The following is an 18,900-nucleotide window of genomic DNA, read 5'->3' as shown; positions in this document are numbered from 1 at the left end:
CACTGTAATTTATAAATTTATTCATAATTAACTGTGGTTAGGCTGGGCCAGTGTCTGGCTTGGACCAGTGAAGTGAAGAAGGGTTTATAAGAATTGGTCAAATGCTGAACATATAGGGAATGCTGACTTGCAGATTTTCTCCTTGATTGGTTATGTGGTGTGAGAGAAATGGGAATCAAGAATTATTCCAATGTAATTAATTGTCTACCCTGGAGGTGGGTGAGGGTGGGAAGGGAAGGAGGGAGTATACTGGGGAGATTGGTGGGGGGAATGTACACTGGTGGAGGGATGGGTATTTGATCATTGTATGATTGAAACTCAAACATGAAAGCTTGTAACTGTATCTCATGGTGATTCAATAAAATTAATTAAAAAAAGAAAACAAAAAAAGAAGAATTATTCCAATATATGTGGCATAAACAGAGGATTACTATTTAAATGGGGCTACCATTTAAATAAAATGAAGATGATTACAGGAGGGGCCTTATTAGATAAAACTGTTCTGGTGTTCTATTTTTGGCATTTTAAGTGCCTACTTGATATTTAAGAGGACATGTCATATGAAACGAAATATCTAGAAAATAGGCAGTTGGCTGCCCAAGTCTGGAAATCTGGGAAACAAACTGGGTCAGAAATTAAGATTTGAGGGGGGAGGAGTTGCTGAGTAAATGTGCAGCAGGTAGAGCATTTGCCTTGCCTAGCACATGGCCGACCCAACTTGGGTTCATTTCCTGCATCATATATGGTCCCCAATTAGCAGTAATTCCTGAGTGCAAAGCCAGAAGTAATCCCTGAGCATCACTGGCTGTGGCCATCCTCCAGAAAAACTAAGAAATATTTGGGTTCATTGACTTAATATACTTCTGTTGTACGGATCTAGGTAGCCACAAGTTACATGTTACTATTTGGATTTAAATCATTTAAAATTTAATATGATTTAAAATTCTATCCTAGCCATGTTTCATGTTTCATAAATACATATGGTTAATGGTTATTGTTTTAGAAAGAGCAGATACATAGTATTTTCATCATTACAGAAAGTTCTGTTGGCCAGCACTGGTCACTGTCACTGTCATCCCGTTGCTCATCGATTTGTTCAAGCGGGCACCAGTAATGTCTCTCATTGAGAGACTTATTGTTACTGTTTTTGGCACATCCAGTACGCACGGGTAGCTTGCCAGGCTCTGCCGTGCGGGCTCCATACTCCCAGTAGCTTGCCGGGCTCTCTGAGAGGGGCAGAGGAATCGAACGCGGGTTGGCCGCGTGAAAGGCGAACGCCCAGCTGCTGTGCTATCGCTCCAGCCCGGCCAGCACTGGTATAGAAGTTATTTAACTCCTTAAGACTGAAAAAAAAGGAAAAAAAAGCTAGGGGCTGGAGTGACAGCACAGCCGGTAGGGCATTTGCCTTGCACGCGACCGACATGGGTTCAATTCCCAGTATCCCATATGGTCCCCCAAGCACTGCCAGTAGTAATTCCTGAGTGCATGAGCCAGGAGTAATCTCTGTGCATCACCAGGTGTAACCCAAAAAGAAAAAAAAAAGAATATGATCACCGAGAAGTAAAATAGGGAGAGGGAGAAAAATAGGTTTAAGGATTGAACTCTGCAACTCATTAAATTAAGGTACTAGTGAGATGAGGAAGGATTAGCAAAGAAGATGAGTGGCAAGTAAGGAGGTAGCTCTTTAGAAGGTCGTGTCCTAGGATCTGAGCAAACAAAGAAGAAAATACAAAGGAGGGAGTTATCAGCTGGGTTAGGTACTGCCTGTTAGGTAAGTAAGATGAGAAGAATTAAGTAGTGAGTTTATTGACCTCACACTCACTGCTGTACTGCATAAAAAGTGCTTTGGAATATGGGCCAGAGTGATAGCACAGTGGGTAGGGTGCTTGCCTTGCACACAGCCGACCAGTGTTCAATCCCCAGCACCCAGTATGGCCCTCCCAGCCTGCCAGGAGTGATCCCTGAGTGTAGATTCAGGTGTAATCCCTGAGCAGTGCTGGGTGTGCCTCCAAAAAAACAAGCAAAAAAGATTTAAAAATGTTTTGGAGGGGCCGGAGATAGGACATTTGCCTTGCTCGTGGCCAACATGGGTTTGATCTCCAGCATCCCATATGGTCCATCACCCCCCTCCACCCCTGCACCACTGGGAGTAATTCCTGAGAACAGAGCCAGGAGTAAACATTGAGCATTACAGGGTGTGGTTCAAAACAGACCAAAAAAAAAAAGTTTTGGAATAGTAGAGACAAAATTATTGTTGGAATGGGTTCACCAGACAATTGTAAGGCTTGAATATGAAAAAGCCAATAGCAGTAACACTTTTGAGAAGTTTTACTAAGCACAGAAGTAGAGAAATGTGGTAATAAAAAGATCGGTGAGATAAAGAGGATATAATTTAAATGTTTTTGTGTGTGCAACAGAAATAGAGTGTGATTATGCAGGAGAGCATTGTTGCAGAGCTCTTTTAGACTAGGCAAAGGATGGAGATCCTTTGCACAAATGTATATTCTTTGAAAATTTGGAAATCACTACTGTAGACTGTGATCTCCCAAAAATATGGTGTAATGACTCGGTAAAGTTAGGAAGAATGTGCCTTACGGGGTTGCTGTAAAAATTAAAAGTACTCACTACATTTTATTTCTGTACTTTTTTAGATACTCTTAATGCTCAGCAGTACAAAGTCCTTATTGGTAACCGGGAATGGATGATTAGAAATGGTCTTGTTATTAGTACCGATGTGGATGGTTACATGGCTGAACATGAGAGAAAAGGTCGAACAGCTGTGTTGGTGGCTGTTGATGGTAAGGTCTTCCATCCTGTGCTGTGTATGACTCAATTATGATGTCAGTTGATGTGTATTTTGAGTCTTCTTCTATGAGAATTATTTAAAAGCATATTAAATGCCAAGTGAAAATGTTAGCAAAACATAATTATTATCAATATCAAATTCATGGGCCAGGGATATGGCTCAGCTGTGGAGTGCTTGTGTCACATGTGTGAGACTTGATTCTTGACACCAAAATTGTTTTCTTCCATTTGCCTGGTGTTGTTATTTGCTTCCCTAGTCTATTTGGCTTCATCTTAAAAAAAAAAACTAATTAGGGACTGGAGAGTTAGCTCAAGTGATAGAGTATATGGCTAGCATGTATGAGGGACTAAGTTTGAGCCCTAGCATTGTGTACACCTCCAACTATAACCCTGGTAGCGCCTTAATAGCAACAGTGGCTCTAGCACAGCCCCTCCGTGCCTGTACCCACTAGCCAAGCATTGCTATTAGTGTGGTCCAGCTCCTTACCTCTAGCACCATTGGGTATGGCCCTTGCAAAAAAGTTAGTCAAGATTTTTTAAAATCGTGAAAAAAACACAGCATGAAAATAATAGTAAAGTAAAACAATAAAAATTCATCATCCTTGCGGCTGGAGCAATAATTGCACAGCGGATAGGGTGTTTGCCTTGCACGCAGCCGACCTGGGTTCGATTCCCAGCATCCCATATGGTCCCCTGAACACCGCCAGGAGTAATTCCTGAGTGCAGAGCCAGGAGTAACCCCTGTGCATCGCCAGGTGTGACCCAAAAAGCAAAAAAAAAAAATTCATCATCCTAACCTCGTGTCAGTTTGATTTATTCAAATCTGTGGGAGGGTTGGAGAGACAGTAGGTAAAGTACTTGGCTTCCCACACCCGTTGGTGCTCAGGTCTACTCTTGATTCAGTGCTCAGATGTCACTCCTATGGTGTTTTAGGGACCCTGCATGCTGGACCACACCTCGAACTGCTTAGAGTTACTCCTGAAGCAGTGATCAAAGATAACTTTACTGTCCTCAAGAGACTGTAGTACCAGGGATCAAATTCAGGCCTCTCATATGCAAGGCACTCAGTTTATTAAACTATCCCTGTGGCTCCCCATGTCAGTTTTATTTATTTTTCAAAAATTTTATTTGTGTGAGTCAGAAAGAGAAGGGCAGACATAGAAAGATTGCACTCATCTGTGGAATATAAAATAACAGAGTAAGAGACTAACACCCAAGAATAGCAGTATATAGTACCAGGAGGTTGGCTCCACGGCTTGGAAGCTGGTCTCACTTGCTGGGGAAAAAGGCAGCCTGGATAGAGAAGGGAACACCAAGCAAAATGTGGTTGGGGACCCAGCGCGAGAAGAGAGATGCATGCTGAAAGTAGACTAGAGACTGAACACGATGGCCGCTCAATACCCCTATTGCAAACCACAACACCCAAAAGGAGAGAGAACAAAATGGAATACCCTGCCACAGAGGAGGGGTGGGGTGGTGGGGGGGGGACGGGATTGGAGGGTGGGAGGGATACTGGGTTCATTGGTGGTGGAGAATGGACACTGGTGGAGGGATGGGTTCTCGAACATTGTATGAGGGAAACACAAGCATGAAGATGGGTAAATTTGTAACAGTACCCTCATGGTGAGTCACTTTTTTTTAAAAAAAAATATATATATATTTAAAAATTTTATTTGCGGTCCCATGACTTATTACTATACAGTTAATGACACGATTTTATGCATATTATGTTGGAACTTCACACCCTCCACCAGAATGTCCGCTTCTCTCCATGATTGTCTTGGTGTCCCTTTCCTTAACATCCTGTCCTCCTTTCATGGTAAACTCACTTCTGAGTTTATCAGTTTTAATTGTTTGTATTATTTCCTTACGGTTTTTGTTCATATTTTTTTCTTTGTGGGTCACACCCAGTGATGCTCAGGGGTTACTCCTGACTCTGCACTCAGGAACCACTCCTGGTGGTGCTGGGGGACCATATGGGATGCTGGGAATCGAACACGGGTTGGCTGCGTGCAAGGCAAACGTCTTACCCGCTGTGCTATTGCCTCTGCCCTCAGATATGGTTTTAACAAAATTATATTAGTGTGTATACATAATTTAAGTAGAAGCTTTCTTATATAACCAGTGAAAGTCAATAAAAATTTAGTTAAAAATTTTTACACTATTTTATTTTGCTGTATTTTATTTAGTATATGCTTTCTAGTGCTGGAATATAAAGTTAATTCTATATAATCCATAGATAAATGTATTTTATCTTATCAGTTACCAGTTAGAAATTTAAACGATTATTTACATTTTATTATTGCAAATAACACTAGAGTGAACCTTTTTGAAATTGTATTTGTTAGTTTCGTATGTTAAAGTATTTCTTAGGGTAAAATTTTAGCTGTGAGATTAATTATCCAGCACTTATAATTATTACTAGGTATGAAGGTAGTACCTTATTAGGTTTAGGAAGAAGCAGGAAATACCAGTTGCTTTTTTTTGACTGGGAGCCACACCTAGCTGTGCTCAGGACTTACTCCTAGCTTCATGCTCAGGGATCACTACTTGTGGAATTGGAACTGTATGGGGTACTGAGGATTAAACCTGTGTCATCTTCATGCAAGGCATGTGCTGTACCATCTGTACTGTCCCTCTGTGCATGCCCATTTACTGAAAAAAAAAACTATTGAAATTGGGGCAATAGATCAATGGGTAGGGCGCTTGCCTTGCATGCTGCAGATCTAGGTTCCATTCTTGACATCCTATGTGGTAACTGAAGCCCCACCAGAAGTAATTCCTGAGTGCAGAACTAGGAGTAACCTGTAAGCATCATCAGGTGTAGCCAAAAGAACCAAAATAAAATTAAAAAGCTATTTACAGTGACTTCCCGTTCAGTATAAAATGATAATTTTGTCTTTATCTACTCTTTTGCCTTAAACATACAAAATACTGCTTCTAAGTTTCATTTGCCTTTAAATTGGCTAATGTTTTAGGAGCTGTCGACCAGTAATTTATCAGAGGAGATAATATAAGTCTTGCAGTATCCAGTAAGGCTTCTCTTTTCATTTTTTGTTACTACGCCCAGTAATAACCCATACATCAGTTTGAAATTTTTATGGGGGACTGGAACGATAGCACAGCGGGTAGGGCGTTTGCCTTGCATGCGGCCAACACGGGTTCGATTCCCAGCAGCCCATATGGTCCCCTGAGCACTGCCAGGAGTAATTCCTGAGTGCATGAGCCAGGAGTAACCCCTATGCATCGCAGGGTGCGACGCAAAAAAAAAAAAAAAAGAAATTTTTATGACCAAGTAAGGACGTTCATGATAGGGTTGTGCTATAAAGTCCGTGCATGCTTGGAGATATTGGGAGGTCAGCCAAGCTCTAAAGCAGGTCTGCTTATCAAATTAATTTTCTTTTGGAAGTTTAAATCAGGTAATTATTTTGCCTTATTCATATTCTAAGCTCTCTGCATTATTGCTTCTCCTATATTAGATGAACTTTGTGGCTTGATAGCTATTGCTGATACAGTGAAGCCTGAAGCAGAGTTGGCTGTTCATATTCTGAAATCCATGGGGTTGGAAGTAGTCTTGATGACCGGAGACAATAGTAAAACAGCTAGATCTATTGCTTCTCAGGTAATTGCTTTCCTTAGTTGTTGGGGGAGGGGTATGCAGTAATTTGTGATTGTTCTTATACATATTCTTTCTTGTCTTCAGACGCTGACAATTTTATATTATCTGTTTTCATTATCACTGAATGATATGGTTTTTAATCATTAGTTCTTCAAAGAACAATTGGAATACTATGGGAAAAGGATCTTGGACTATGTATATTAGAGTTAACAAGCAAAAGGTTTATGGGTTATTGAGGTGACTCCAAATACCAGTTTGTGTTGCTACTTTCTTTGAAGTGATTCTTCTAGTTTTCACCAGTGATGCTGGCCTGACACAAGTCCTGTCCTCTCCTGCTTCAAAAGTGTCAATAGTGCCAACCACTTTCCTTTCTAATCCATCTTAAAACACCACTGATGGAACCATTTCTCTAATGCAGTGCACATTTTATTTTTCTGATTGCCTGGCCTCCAAAACTTTTCTGATATTATTCTTTTCATACAGAAGGAGGCCAGAGTGATAGCACAGTGGGTAAGGCATTTGTCTTGTACACAGCCAACCTGGGTCCGATCACTGGTATCACACATGGTCCCTCAGCCCACTTGGAGTGATCCCTGAGTGCAGAGTCAGGAGTAACCCCTGAATACCACCAGGCATGGCCCAAAGCCAAAACAAAACAAAAAACAAAGAAAGAAAAATGTAAAGTAAAAGATTATTTTATCCTTTTTTTTGAACTTTGCCCCATTCTACCCCAAAGCATTCTTTTTCATACAATATATAAATGGACCATCCATCATTTTTAATGTAACTTGAATCTTTTTGTACAGTTTGTGCAGCAGTTTGCTTTTTTATATAAAAATATACCTAAGAGCATTTGTCCATATCAGAAAATATAATTTCGTTAATCCTGTATTATTACATGGAAGCCCATGATAACAGATACAGCACAATGTATTTAACCATTCCTTTATTAATGGACATCTGGGTGGTTTTGAAAATTTGTTATTACAAACTGGATAGTAATGTATAGTATTGCACATATACCTCTTTATGTATAAGTCAGTACAAAATGCAGGTAGAAGTGGAATTCCTAAACAAAATGCTGTATGGACATTAGTAGATGCTGACAAATCCCCTCCAAGAAGACAGTACCATTGACACACCCACCAACAGTAAATTTGTAAGTTCATTTCTTCATCTCTTTACCATCACTGGACATTATCAGTCTTTTAAAATTTGGATATCCGGTAGGCAGAAATTACGGTTTTGTATTGCTGAGTTATGTTTCAGTTACTCTAAGTTCTTGAAATGAATTATGTTGATCTTTCTTCATATAGGTTGGCATTACTAAGGTGTTTGCTGAAGTTCTACCTTCCCACAAGGTTGCTAAGGTGAAACAACTTCAAGAGGAAGGGAAACGGGTAGCAATGGTGGGAGATGGAATAAATGACTCCCCAGCTCTGGCGATGGCTAATGTTGGAATTGCCATTGGCACCGGCACAGATGTAGCCATTGAAGCAGCTGATGTGGTTTTGATAAGAGTAAGTCGATGGCTTGAATTTTGAGGTGTGATACTGCTTTGCATTGTCAAGGATAATATTAAAAATACCAAGCACAATGATTCTATCCTTCTAATTACTGTGTCCCTAGCCATTGAGAATGAATGGGAGAATTGAAGATGGGAATATGGATAGTCTTACTAATAACCTCCCATCTTTCTCAATCCAGTGAAGCAAATGAGAACTACAAGCTTCTAAAGTGAAGAATGAATCCTAGGGATATACTCACAATAAAATGATCTTTAGAAGGGCTAGAGAGATAATAGAGGGGTTAAAGTGCTTGCCTTGCTTGCAGCTGTCTCTGTTTCAATCCCCAGAACTCATGCAGTCCCCTGAACACTGCCAGGAATGATCCCTGAGAATAAAGCCTGGAGTAAGCCCTGAGTACCACCAGATGTGGCCCCCCAAAAGCAGCAAATAAACCCCTTCAGCAAATACTTGCAGAATTTGTTTTAATGAATTTTAATCCCTGTACCAGCATATAATTCTAAAAGTGTTTTCAGGGGCTCAATGTTCTCAACACATGTTTTGCTTTCAAGGAAGCCCATGTTTGATTCCAAGTACCTCATGTTGCCCTGAGCATTTCCAGGAGTGACCTCTGGGTACCACCAGGTGTGGCCAAAAAATAAAAAACAACTAATAATAAATAAATAAATAAAAATGTTTCAGAACAAAGAAAATTTCCTGAAAAACACTGGCTAAGGCTCACTCAAAATTTTAGTTATAGCTGAAATCCCAGATTACTTTAAAGTACTCATCAACTTCCATACACATAGTATCAAATGCAAAAGTTTCTAGGTAAGTTGATATTTCTCATTGATAACATGGGTATCTCTGTTTTCAGAATGATCTTCTAAATGTAGTAGCAAGTATCGATTTATCAAGGAAGACAGTCAAGAGGATTCGGATAAATTTTGTCTTTGCTCTGATATATAATCTGGTTGGAATTCCCATAGCTGCTGGTATGTGACAATAAAATTAGATTTCTCTTTCTTCTGAAGCTGTTACATATCACACTGGTAGTTTCATTTTCTTACAAGTTTTGAACTCAAATTTTGTTTGTGCCCTGTTGGTATAGTAAGAAATAATGCTAAAATCAATCATTTAAATTTCTGTAGTGTCTATTTTAATTTAAGATTATTTTAACATTTGGACAGTTTTATTTTCCCTTTTAGTTTCATATTATTAAAGTTTTCAAACCTAAGTAAGCATCAGATAATCAGGTAATGAAACATGTTTATCTTTCACCTAAATTCACAAATAATTTCTTTTTAAAAAATGTTTTAATGAAACACCATGAGATACAATTATAGACTTACACACTTTTATGATTATGTTTCAGTCATACAATGGTCGAGTACCCATCCCTCCTCCAGTGCCCATTCTCCAACACCAATGTTCACAGTATCCCTCTTGCCACCCCCTACTGTCCCCCACCCCTCGCTGCCTCTCTGGCAGGCACATTCCCTTTTACTCCCTCTCTCCTTTTGGGTGTTCTCGGGTACTTAGATTTTTGCCAGATTCTGGAGATTATAAATAGTGCTGCAATAAACAAACAAGTGCAGATGTCATTTCTACTGTACTTGTTTGCATCTCCGTGATATATTCCCAGAAGTGTTATTGCTGGGTCAAATGGGAGCTCAATTTCTAACTCTTTGAGAAATGTCTGCACTGTTTTCCAAAAGTGTTGAACCAGTCGGCATTCCCACCAGCAGTGAAGGAGATTCCCTTTCTCTCTACATCCACCCCAACATCGGTTGCTTTTGTTCTTTTGGATGTGTGCCAGTCTCTGTGGTGTGAGATGGTATCTCATTGTTGTTTTGACCTTCATCTCCCTGATGATTAGTGATGTAGAGCATTTTCTCATGTGCCTTTTAGCCATTTGGATTTCTTCTTTGAGAAAGTTTCTGTTCATCTCCCCATTTTCTGGTAGGATTGGGTGTTTTCTTCTTGTAGAGTTCAACCAGTGCCTTGTATATCCTTGATGTTAATCTCTTATTAGATGGGTATTGGGTGAATATCTTTTCCCATTCTGTAGATTGTCTTTGTATTCTGGTCACTGTTTCTCTTGAGGTGCTGAAGCTTCTTAATTATATAAGATAGTCCCATTTGTTTGTCCCTATTTCCACTTGCTTGGTCAGTGGCGTTTCTTCTTTGAAGATACCTTTAGCGTCAATGTTGTGGAGAGTTTTGCCGACCTTGTCTTCAATGTACCTTACGGACTCTAGTCTGATGTTGAGGTTTTTAATCCATTTTGATCTGACTTTTGTGCATGTTGTTAGGTAGAGGTCTAAGCCCATTTTCTTGCATATAGCTATCCAGTTTTGCCAGCACCATTTGTTAAAGAGGCTTTAATTGCTCCACTTCACATTTCTTACTCCCTTACCAAAGATGAGATGATCTTATATATGAGGGTGTGTATAAGAATATTCAATCCTGTTCCATTGGTCTGCGGCTCTGCCTTTATTCCAATATCATGCTGTTTTAATTATTACCACTTTGTAGTAAAGTTTGAGGTTGGAGAAGATGATGCCTCCCATGTTCTTTTTCCCAAGAACTGCTTTAGCTATTTGTGGGGGTTTGTTGTTCTATTTGAATTTGAGGAGTGTTTGATCAATTTCTTTGAAGAATGTCATGGGTACCCTTATAGGGATCACATTGAATTTGTATAATGCTTTGGGTGGTATTGCCATTTTTACAATGTTAATTTTCCCAATCCACGACCAGGGGATGTGCTTCCATTGCCTTGTGTCCTTTTTTATTTCTTGAAGTAGCATTTTGTAGTTTTCTTTGTACAGGTCCTTTACCTCCTTAGTTAAGCTGATTCCAAGGTACTTGATTTTCTGAAGTATGATTGTAAACGGGATTGCTTTTTTCATGTTAGTTTCTTCTCTCTCATTATTTGCATATAGGAAAGTCATGGACTTTTGGTTATTGATTTTATAGCCTGTGACTTTACTCTACAAGTCTGTTGTTTCTAGAAGCTTCTTGGTAGAGGTTTTAGGGTTCTCCAAATATAGTATCATATCATCTGCAAACAGTGAGAGCTTGATTTCTTCCTTTCTTATCTGGATGCCCTTAATATTTTTTCTTGCCTAAACGCTATTGCAAGTACTTCCAGTACTATATTGAATAGAAGGGGTGAGAGTGGGCATCATTGTCCCTAATCTTAGAGGGAACACTCTTAGTATTTCCCCATTGAGGATAATACTTGCCATACGCTTGTGGTAAATGGCTTTGACTATATTGAGGAAAATTTGTTTCATACTCATGTGGTGAAAGTTTTCATTGTAAACAGGTGCTGGATCTTGTCTTATGCTTTCTCTGCATCTATTGATATGATCATATGGTTTTTATCTTTTCTTTTGTTGATATGATAGATTATGTTGATTGACTTCCAAATGTTAAACCATCCTTACATCCCCAGTATGAATCCCACTTGTTCGTGGTGTATGATCTTTTTGATGTGTTGTTGGATTCTATTTGCTAATATTTTGTTGAGGATCTTTGCATTCGTGTTCATCAGGGATGTTGGCTTGTAATTTTCTTTTTTTGTGGTGTCTCTGTTTCCTTTTGGTATTAGGGTGATATGTGCCTCATCGAAACTGGGAGGGTTTCTTTTTCTTCAATTTCTGAGAAAAGACAGAAAAGAACTGGCAATAGGTCCTCTTTAAATGTTTGGAAGAATTCACTAGTGAATCCATCTGGACCTGGGCTTTTTTTTTCAGGAGACTTTTGATTACAGTTTCAGTTTCCTTGATAGTAATAGGTCTGTTCAGGTATTCCAAATTTTCTTGGTTCAGCCTTGAGAGGTTATAGAAATCCAGGAATTTATCCATTTCTTCTAGGTTCTCTTGTTTTGTGGCATACAGACTTTCAAAGTAATCTCTGATGATATTTTGAATTTGTTTGGTTTCTGTTGTTATGTCTCCTTTTTCATTTCTGATTCGATTTATTAGAGTTTTCTCTCTTTCTTTGTGAGTCTTGCTAGTGGTTTATCGATCTTGTTTATTTTCTCAAAGAACTTGCTCTTGGTTTCATTGATCTTTCAGATTGTTTTTTGGGTTTCCATGTCAATCATTTCTGTTCTAAGTTTTATTATTTCTTTCATTCTGCCTGGTTTGGGGTCTTCCTGTTGGTCTTTTTCTAAGATCTTGAGTTGGGAAGTCAGGATATTTATGTGGGCCCTTTCTTCCTTCCTGAGAAATGCTTGCAGAGCTATAAATTTTCACCTTAACACTGCTTTAGCTGTGTCCCACAGGTTCTGTTAGCTCTTGTCTTCATTCTCCTTTGTTTACAGGCATCTTTTGATTTCTTCCTTGATTTCCTCCCTGACCCACTCGTTGTTCAGCATTGAGTTGTTTAATTTCCAGGTGTTTGATTTGATTCTCCGCATCTGAGTGCGATTAACTTCTATCTTCAGTTCATCGTGGTCTGAAAAGATAGTTGATACAATTTCTATCTTTCTGATTCTAGTGAGGTATGTTTTGTTATCCAGCACGTGGTCTATTTTGGAAATGTTCCGTGTGCACTGGAAAAAAATGTGTATTTTTTTCAATGGAAATCCCATCTACATTAATTAGCACTTTTCTATTTCTTCCTTCAAATTAAGTACTTCCTTGCTGAGTTCAAATCTTGCTGATCTATCAAGAGGTGATAAGGTGGTGTTGAAGTCTCCAACTACTATTGTGTTGCTACCAATGTCCTCCTTGGTCTGTTAGCAGTTGCTTTAAGTATTTAGCTGGTCCCTCATTGGGTGCACATATGTTTAGGAGTGTGATTTCTTCCTGCTGTACATATCCCTTGATTATAAAAAATGGCCTTCGCTGTCCCTTCTAATCTTTTTTTCAGCCTGAAATCTATGTTGTTGGATACTAGTATGGCTATCCAGGCTTCTTTGAGAGAGTTGTTTGCTTGAAGGATTGTTTTCCATCCTTTGAGTTTGCGTTTGTGTTTGCTGTAACTGTTCAGATGTGTTTGTTCTAGGCATCAGAATGTTCAGTTGAGTTTTTTAATCCAATTTGCCACTCTGTGTCTTTTAATTCGTGCATTTAGACCACTGACACTGAGAGGGGCGGAGGAATCAAACACGGGTCGGGCACGTGCAAGGTGAATGCCCTACCTCTTTGCTATCGCTCCAGCCCTACCTTAATTTAACTGCTGTCAATATTTCAGTATATTTCCTTCAGTCTTATTTACATTTAGATCAGTTTTTATCTTGTTACAGATTATAACTTCTGCTTTTCACTTAACATTCAGTTTTAGTCAATAGATAATATTTAAGTTTGTAGACCATATGACGGAGAGAGAAAGAGAGAGCAGGCTTACGGAAGTAATTTGACTAAGAAAAAAATCAACTAATAATTGTTTGATAATCTTCGATGGTTTGCCATGTTTGGAAGTTTGGTAGTCCTGAGTAATGATATCAGAGAAGTAGTTGTCACTTCTTGTTTTCTGTGTTTTGAGAACCAAAGAAAGACATGAAATGATATGACAACAAATAAGCCATATATCAATAAGAACATACAAATGCTGAGAGGATAAAGAGTAATGAAGAGCACAGAGAGATTTATGGAGCAAATGAGTTTTAGAAAAATTATATAAGTAATATATGATCACTATAGAAAAAGAAAAATGCAGATAATTACATAAAATTTAACAGTACAATGAATCCATTAAATCCCCATCACATGAGCAAATATCAAGTGTGGATGAATTTGTAGAACATAAAATTTCATACACTACTAACGGGAATTTGAACTGATATAGTCACTTTGGAGAGAAGCTGGAGTATACACCTAAAGATTTAGATATACACATGCTATAATGCAGCAGTTTCACCTCTAGAAATACCTGTGAAACATTCTCAGACATATGCGCAGGGACACTTGCAAGAATATTCATATCAGCACTCTGTGAAAATTGTCATAACATAAATATCTACCTACAGGAAGGTAAATTGCAGAATAAATATCAAGCAAGGAACTGATTTGTATGCATATAGCACTGTTGTCCCGTTGTTCATCGATTTGCTCGAGCGAAGCACCAGTAGCGTCTCCATTGTGAAACTTGTTGTTACTGTTTTTAGCATATCGAATATGCCACAGGTAGCTTGCCAGGCTCTGCCGTGTGGGTGGGATACTCTTGGTAGCTTGCCAGGCTCTTCGAGAGGGACCGAGGAATCGAATCTGGGTTGGCCACTTGCAAGGCAAACACCATACCTGCTCTGCACTCGGAACAAGGAAAAAGGAGAGGAAGGAAATAAAGGAGGGGTGGAGGAACATATTGTTGATCTGTAGTATTGTTAGTTTTATCTAAACCAAACTTGTTTCCTAGGAGTTTTTATGCCCATTGGTTTGGTTTTGCAACCCTGGATGGGATCTGCTGCTATGGCTGCTTCATCCGTTTCAGTAGTACTGTCCTCTCTCTTCCTTAAACTGTAAGTATGATGGCTTGCTAACATTTGTATTTCTTTTATCATTCAGAGTATTGGTGGGTCTTAATCCTGTATTGATCAATGAGAGGTAAAAACTATTGTTAATATAAAGAGCTAGTTGCCAACTTAGTCTATACATAGGATCCACAAGCACTGGGAGGGATAAAAGTTAGTATGTTTGGTCTTGGAAAATAGGATTTAACAAGTGATTACACAGAATTTCATTAAGGCTACTACCTAGTAGAGGTTGTATATTTTACATGAGAAAAATATTCTTTTTCGTTTTGACTCTAACATCTAGTTCACAATTAGTTATTTCAAACTAGTATACTTTTGTATATATCCAGTTATAGGAAACCAACTTATGAGAATTATGAACTGCATCCGCGGAGCCAGATGGGACAGAAAAGTCTTTCGGAAATCAGTGTTCATGTTGGAATAGACGACACCTCAAGAAATTCTCCTAAACTGGATTTGCTAGACCGGATTGTTAATTATAGCAGAGCCTCCATAAACTCACTACTGTCTGATAAGCGGTCCTTAAACAGCGTTGGTACCAGTGAGCCTGATAAGCACTCTCTCTTGGTGGGAGACTTCAGGGAAGATGATGACACTGCAGTGTAAGAGGTCACAGAGTGCTACTAACTGATGTTGTTTTGCACTGGGACAAAATTGATGATATCACCATTGGCTTTTCAAAATATTGTGGCAGGATTTTATTTTATCTCATGTTCATATATCAGGAATTCTATTTGAGGTTCACTTATCTAATAGTAAAAATATCTTTTTCTAGGGCATCAGCTCTGATCTTAGTTTTCTTTAAAATGAATTGCCAGTATTTTCTCCACTAGTAACAGCTAAAGTAGATTAGTGAGGTTTACAATAAGCCTTACAGTTGATATTGCTGAATTACTGCTAAAGTGACCTTTGTCAGATGGGAGGGAAGGCTTGGCAAAAAAGAAAAAGCACCTGAAGAACATAATTAAAATTTTGAAAATTTGAGAGCATAACATTGAGGGGATTCTAAAGTCGTTATTTCTGCCAGGCTGGAATGACTTCCAATGCACTGTTTTAGAAGGACAACAATAGAAATAGGTCTGGGGGCTAGAGAAATAGTACAAGGTTTAAGGTGCCTACTTCAATCTCTATTACAGCATATGGTTTCTCTAGCACTGCCAGGCATGATCAGCAAGCCCAGAACAAAGAGTAAACCCGGTGTAGCAAAAACCCATTCTCTGTCCTGAGAAACTTGGTGTGAGGGACTGGAGAAATAGCTCAACAGAGTGATCACTTGCTTTGTATGCAAGATGCCCTGGCTTGACCCTTGGAAATGCATGGTTCTCCAAGCATTACTGGGAGTGACCCCTGTGAGCTGAGAGTACCCCTGTGCCCCACCAGGTATGCACCCCCAATAAAAGAGAAATAAAAATAAATGTGCCTTATTTATTGAAGGCTTGCTTTCTCCCTTATTCCCTTATTCTCCTTGCATCTTTGTCCCTGCATTTGCTTTCTTAGATACTCCAGTATCTTTCCTTCTGTGTTTTTAAGCACACCAAATTTAGGTGGTTTGTTATTGGTGAAAATAATTGACAACTTTTCCATTATGTATGTTCCTTTCTTTGTCTTTGAGCTCAAAATCTCTTAAGGGTCCATAGGGTTTCCAGGGGACATGTTTCTTAAAAGTCAAGATTCTTCCTTCGGTGACTCCCTAGGCCTATGCACATTCAGTTCACTCCTACTGAGTTTAGTTATGTTATTTTAGTGTATTCTATCTGTCTAAGTCTAGAAATTAAAGATTTTGAACCTCTTTCTTGATTAACTATTTCAAAGATTAACCAACTTTAACATATGATTCATATAAAATGACCTAGTTGTTTAAAATTTTTGAAGACAGAAAAAGACCTTACCTGGCACATATTTAATAGATTTAAATTATCTCTTAGTGCTTTACATAACCCTTCAAAGTTATTTTAAAATAATACTATTACACAAATCTGCTTTCGCAAAACATACAATGAATTGTAATACAGAAATGATCATTTCCCTAGGTTATGATATGTTATAGACCAATCTATACTTGAAAACTTGTACTTGCTAGGTCATATGTTTGGCAAATTCAGGAAATTATTCCCATTACAGTGTAAATATAGAAATTCCCCTGTGAGTGCCTAGAAGTTAATACAAGTCAGGGGACCTGGTACTTTTATCACTATTGAGATTTTCTTGAGAATTGCAAAATTACACATGCAGAATAAGTGAAGAGAACTCACAAATAAATTCATAATATTTTGTTTCCATTGCCATAGTAAAACTGCTAATCCAATGGTTAGCACATAGGATTTATACTCAGTAAATACTATTTTCTCCCCTTGAAGTCAGTAAAATGTTTAAAAATAAATTTTATAAAGCAGAATCTAAAAGCAGGTGGAAGTGGAAGCTGGGTTTCTTCCTCTCCTACCATCCTTTTTCTTGTATCTTTTCATAAACACACTAGACAAGTTTACAATGTTATTCCATGCTGTATTTTCAGATTTGGAAAAGATCTAAGTTTTACCTCAGCTAGCCTAAAGAGAGAACTGAAATTTTGATGAAGGTGCTATTAATCTAGGAAGGCAGGTCCATTTTAATGAAATATGAATGTGTTTATATATCTGGACTCTTTTTGAGACCAATTCTTGTGCTATATTTTGTGCTTCCACTTTGAATTTTAAAAATTTGTTATTTTAAGCCCAATGTTTCATCATAACATAACTTCTAGAAGAAACAGCTAATATGACAAATGTATAATAGACTTTTGATAAAAGAAACACCCCTTTCTCTCCTCTGTCTGCCTTTGTTATCTCTGTCTCTCTCCCTCCCATTTCCCCTCCCCCCACTCTTCCTGTTCCTCCCTCTCTGCTCTCTGAAGCACTTAAATTTGGTGAGCTCCTACTCCAATGTTATGTGTATGTTTGTGTTATTCTCTTGACTCCATATGCTAAGGGACCTATATGTCATAGCACAGTGAGAAGCGAAACCTTTGGTCTGGAATAATCAGATAATTAGGGACATAATTCCCACCCATACTACAAGAACATAAAACATGCTCTTTATAAAGACTTTTGCTTAAAATATTAGTAGACACATTTTAATTCTCTGCCACACATCTCTCACAATCCTGAATTCCCATCAGCTTTTTGGAGCAGCTGTACATAAAGGAAGGAGGTGATGTATGGAGAGGATAAAATTGCTTTCAGTCAGTTAGCTTTAAAAAAACCAGCGAGAACAAATTTCATATATGTTTCTATTCATACACCATATAGAGTGGTTTTATATTTGAATTTGTGTTTAACTATTTGAAGTTTTTTATTTGTAGTTCCTTTATATATCCTTCTGTAGTCACTCAACAGCTACACCCTCAATCTAAAGATAGAAACATTTTGAATATCAAGTACTGGTTCAGACTCAACAATGGGGCACCTTTTATTTTAAATATCCAAAGATGCCTTTTGAATTCCAAAAGTTAAACTTCAGCTAGAGTATTTAGTGCTATAGTCTAAAGTATATGGTTGTTGTCAAAATAGAAATGTTGTTTTTCCTAGTTGAATATCATCATTTTAGTATGTTAAATTCAATGCCTTGTGAACAAATAATTTTATATATTGTACTTTTAACTTTTTAAAAGTCACTTGTTTTAGGTGTGTTCTTTGTTTAGAATTCTTAAAGTAGCACTGTAGATAAAATGTTTCCAAAAATTTTAGTGTGCATATCTTTTCTGTACACAGCTGAAAATCAAGAATGTATGTTGTTAGAGAATATTTTTCCATTGCTTGTGGATCTTGCTTTAAAATCACATTTCCTAATATTTATTTAATTTGTTATCTGTGGGTGAGGCATCTGGCTACTCGGTTAATTTAATAAAATAAGAATATTCCTGAAATAGTCCTCTTTGTATTTTCTGTTTCTATCTTTTGTGTATTGAAATATTTTACCAATGACAATTTATTTAGGAGGCCAGATTGACAGTACAGTGGGTGAGGTGCTTGCCTTGCATGCATCTAATCCAGGTTCGATCCCACTCTTATGGTTCCCAGAAGCCCACCAGTAGTGATCCCTGAAGTACAGAGCCAGGAGTAAGTCCTGAGCATCTTAGGGTGTGACCCCAAAACAAAAACAAAATTTACAAAGCTGTCCATAAGAGAGTTTCATGCATGCAGTATTACAACATTAGTCCCGCCACCAGTGTCAGTTTTACGAGATGTTAAAAATACAAATTCACAAATAAAACTACAAAACGCTACTTCAAGAAATTATAGAGGACATGAGGAAATGCAAAGATATCTCCTGCTCATGGATTGGGAGAATTAACATTGTCAGAATGGCAATACTCCCCAAAGCATTGGACACATTCAATGCGATCCCTATAAGGATACCCATGGCATTCTTCAAAGAAATGGAGCGAACATTCCTGAAATTCATATGGAACAATAAGCCCCCAAGAACAGCTAAAGCAATTCTTAGGA

The 18,900-nt window shown here is 38.2% G+C and overlaps 1 protein-coding gene across 2 annotated transcripts in view; it reads left to right on the top strand.

Annotated features, from left to right (window-relative positions):
* The window catches only part of ATP7A (ATPase copper transporting alpha), a 175,232-nt gene extending 156,915 nt beyond the window's left edge, over nucleotides 1-18,317 (top strand). For both annotated transcript variants that reach the window (XM_055122415.1, XM_055122414.1), the window contains 6 exons: nucleotides 2,652-2,798; nucleotides 6,285-6,427; nucleotides 7,741-7,944; nucleotides 8,807-8,924; nucleotides 14,299-14,401; nucleotides 14,746-18,317. In XM_055122415.1, coding sequence (XP_054978390.1) covers nucleotides 2,652-2,798; nucleotides 6,285-6,427; nucleotides 7,741-7,944; nucleotides 8,807-8,924; nucleotides 14,299-14,401; nucleotides 14,746-15,022 — 992 coding nt within the window. In that variant the 3' untranslated portion in view covers nucleotides 15,023-18,317. The remainder of the gene's footprint in view (nucleotides 1-2,651; nucleotides 2,799-6,284; nucleotides 6,428-7,740; nucleotides 7,945-8,806; nucleotides 8,925-14,298; nucleotides 14,402-14,745) is intronic.
* Nucleotides 18,318-18,900: the final 583 nt, after the last annotated feature.

The sequence above is a fragment of the Sorex araneus genome, chromosome X (assembly GCF_027595985.1).
Source record: "Sorex araneus isolate mSorAra2 chromosome X, mSorAra2.pri, whole genome shotgun sequence".
Classification (NCBI taxonomy): domain Eukaryota; kingdom Metazoa; phylum Chordata; class Mammalia; order Eulipotyphla; family Soricidae; genus Sorex; species Sorex araneus.
The sequence above is the reverse complement of the archived record's forward strand: the minus strand, read 5'-3'. Positions and strand labels throughout refer to the sequence as shown.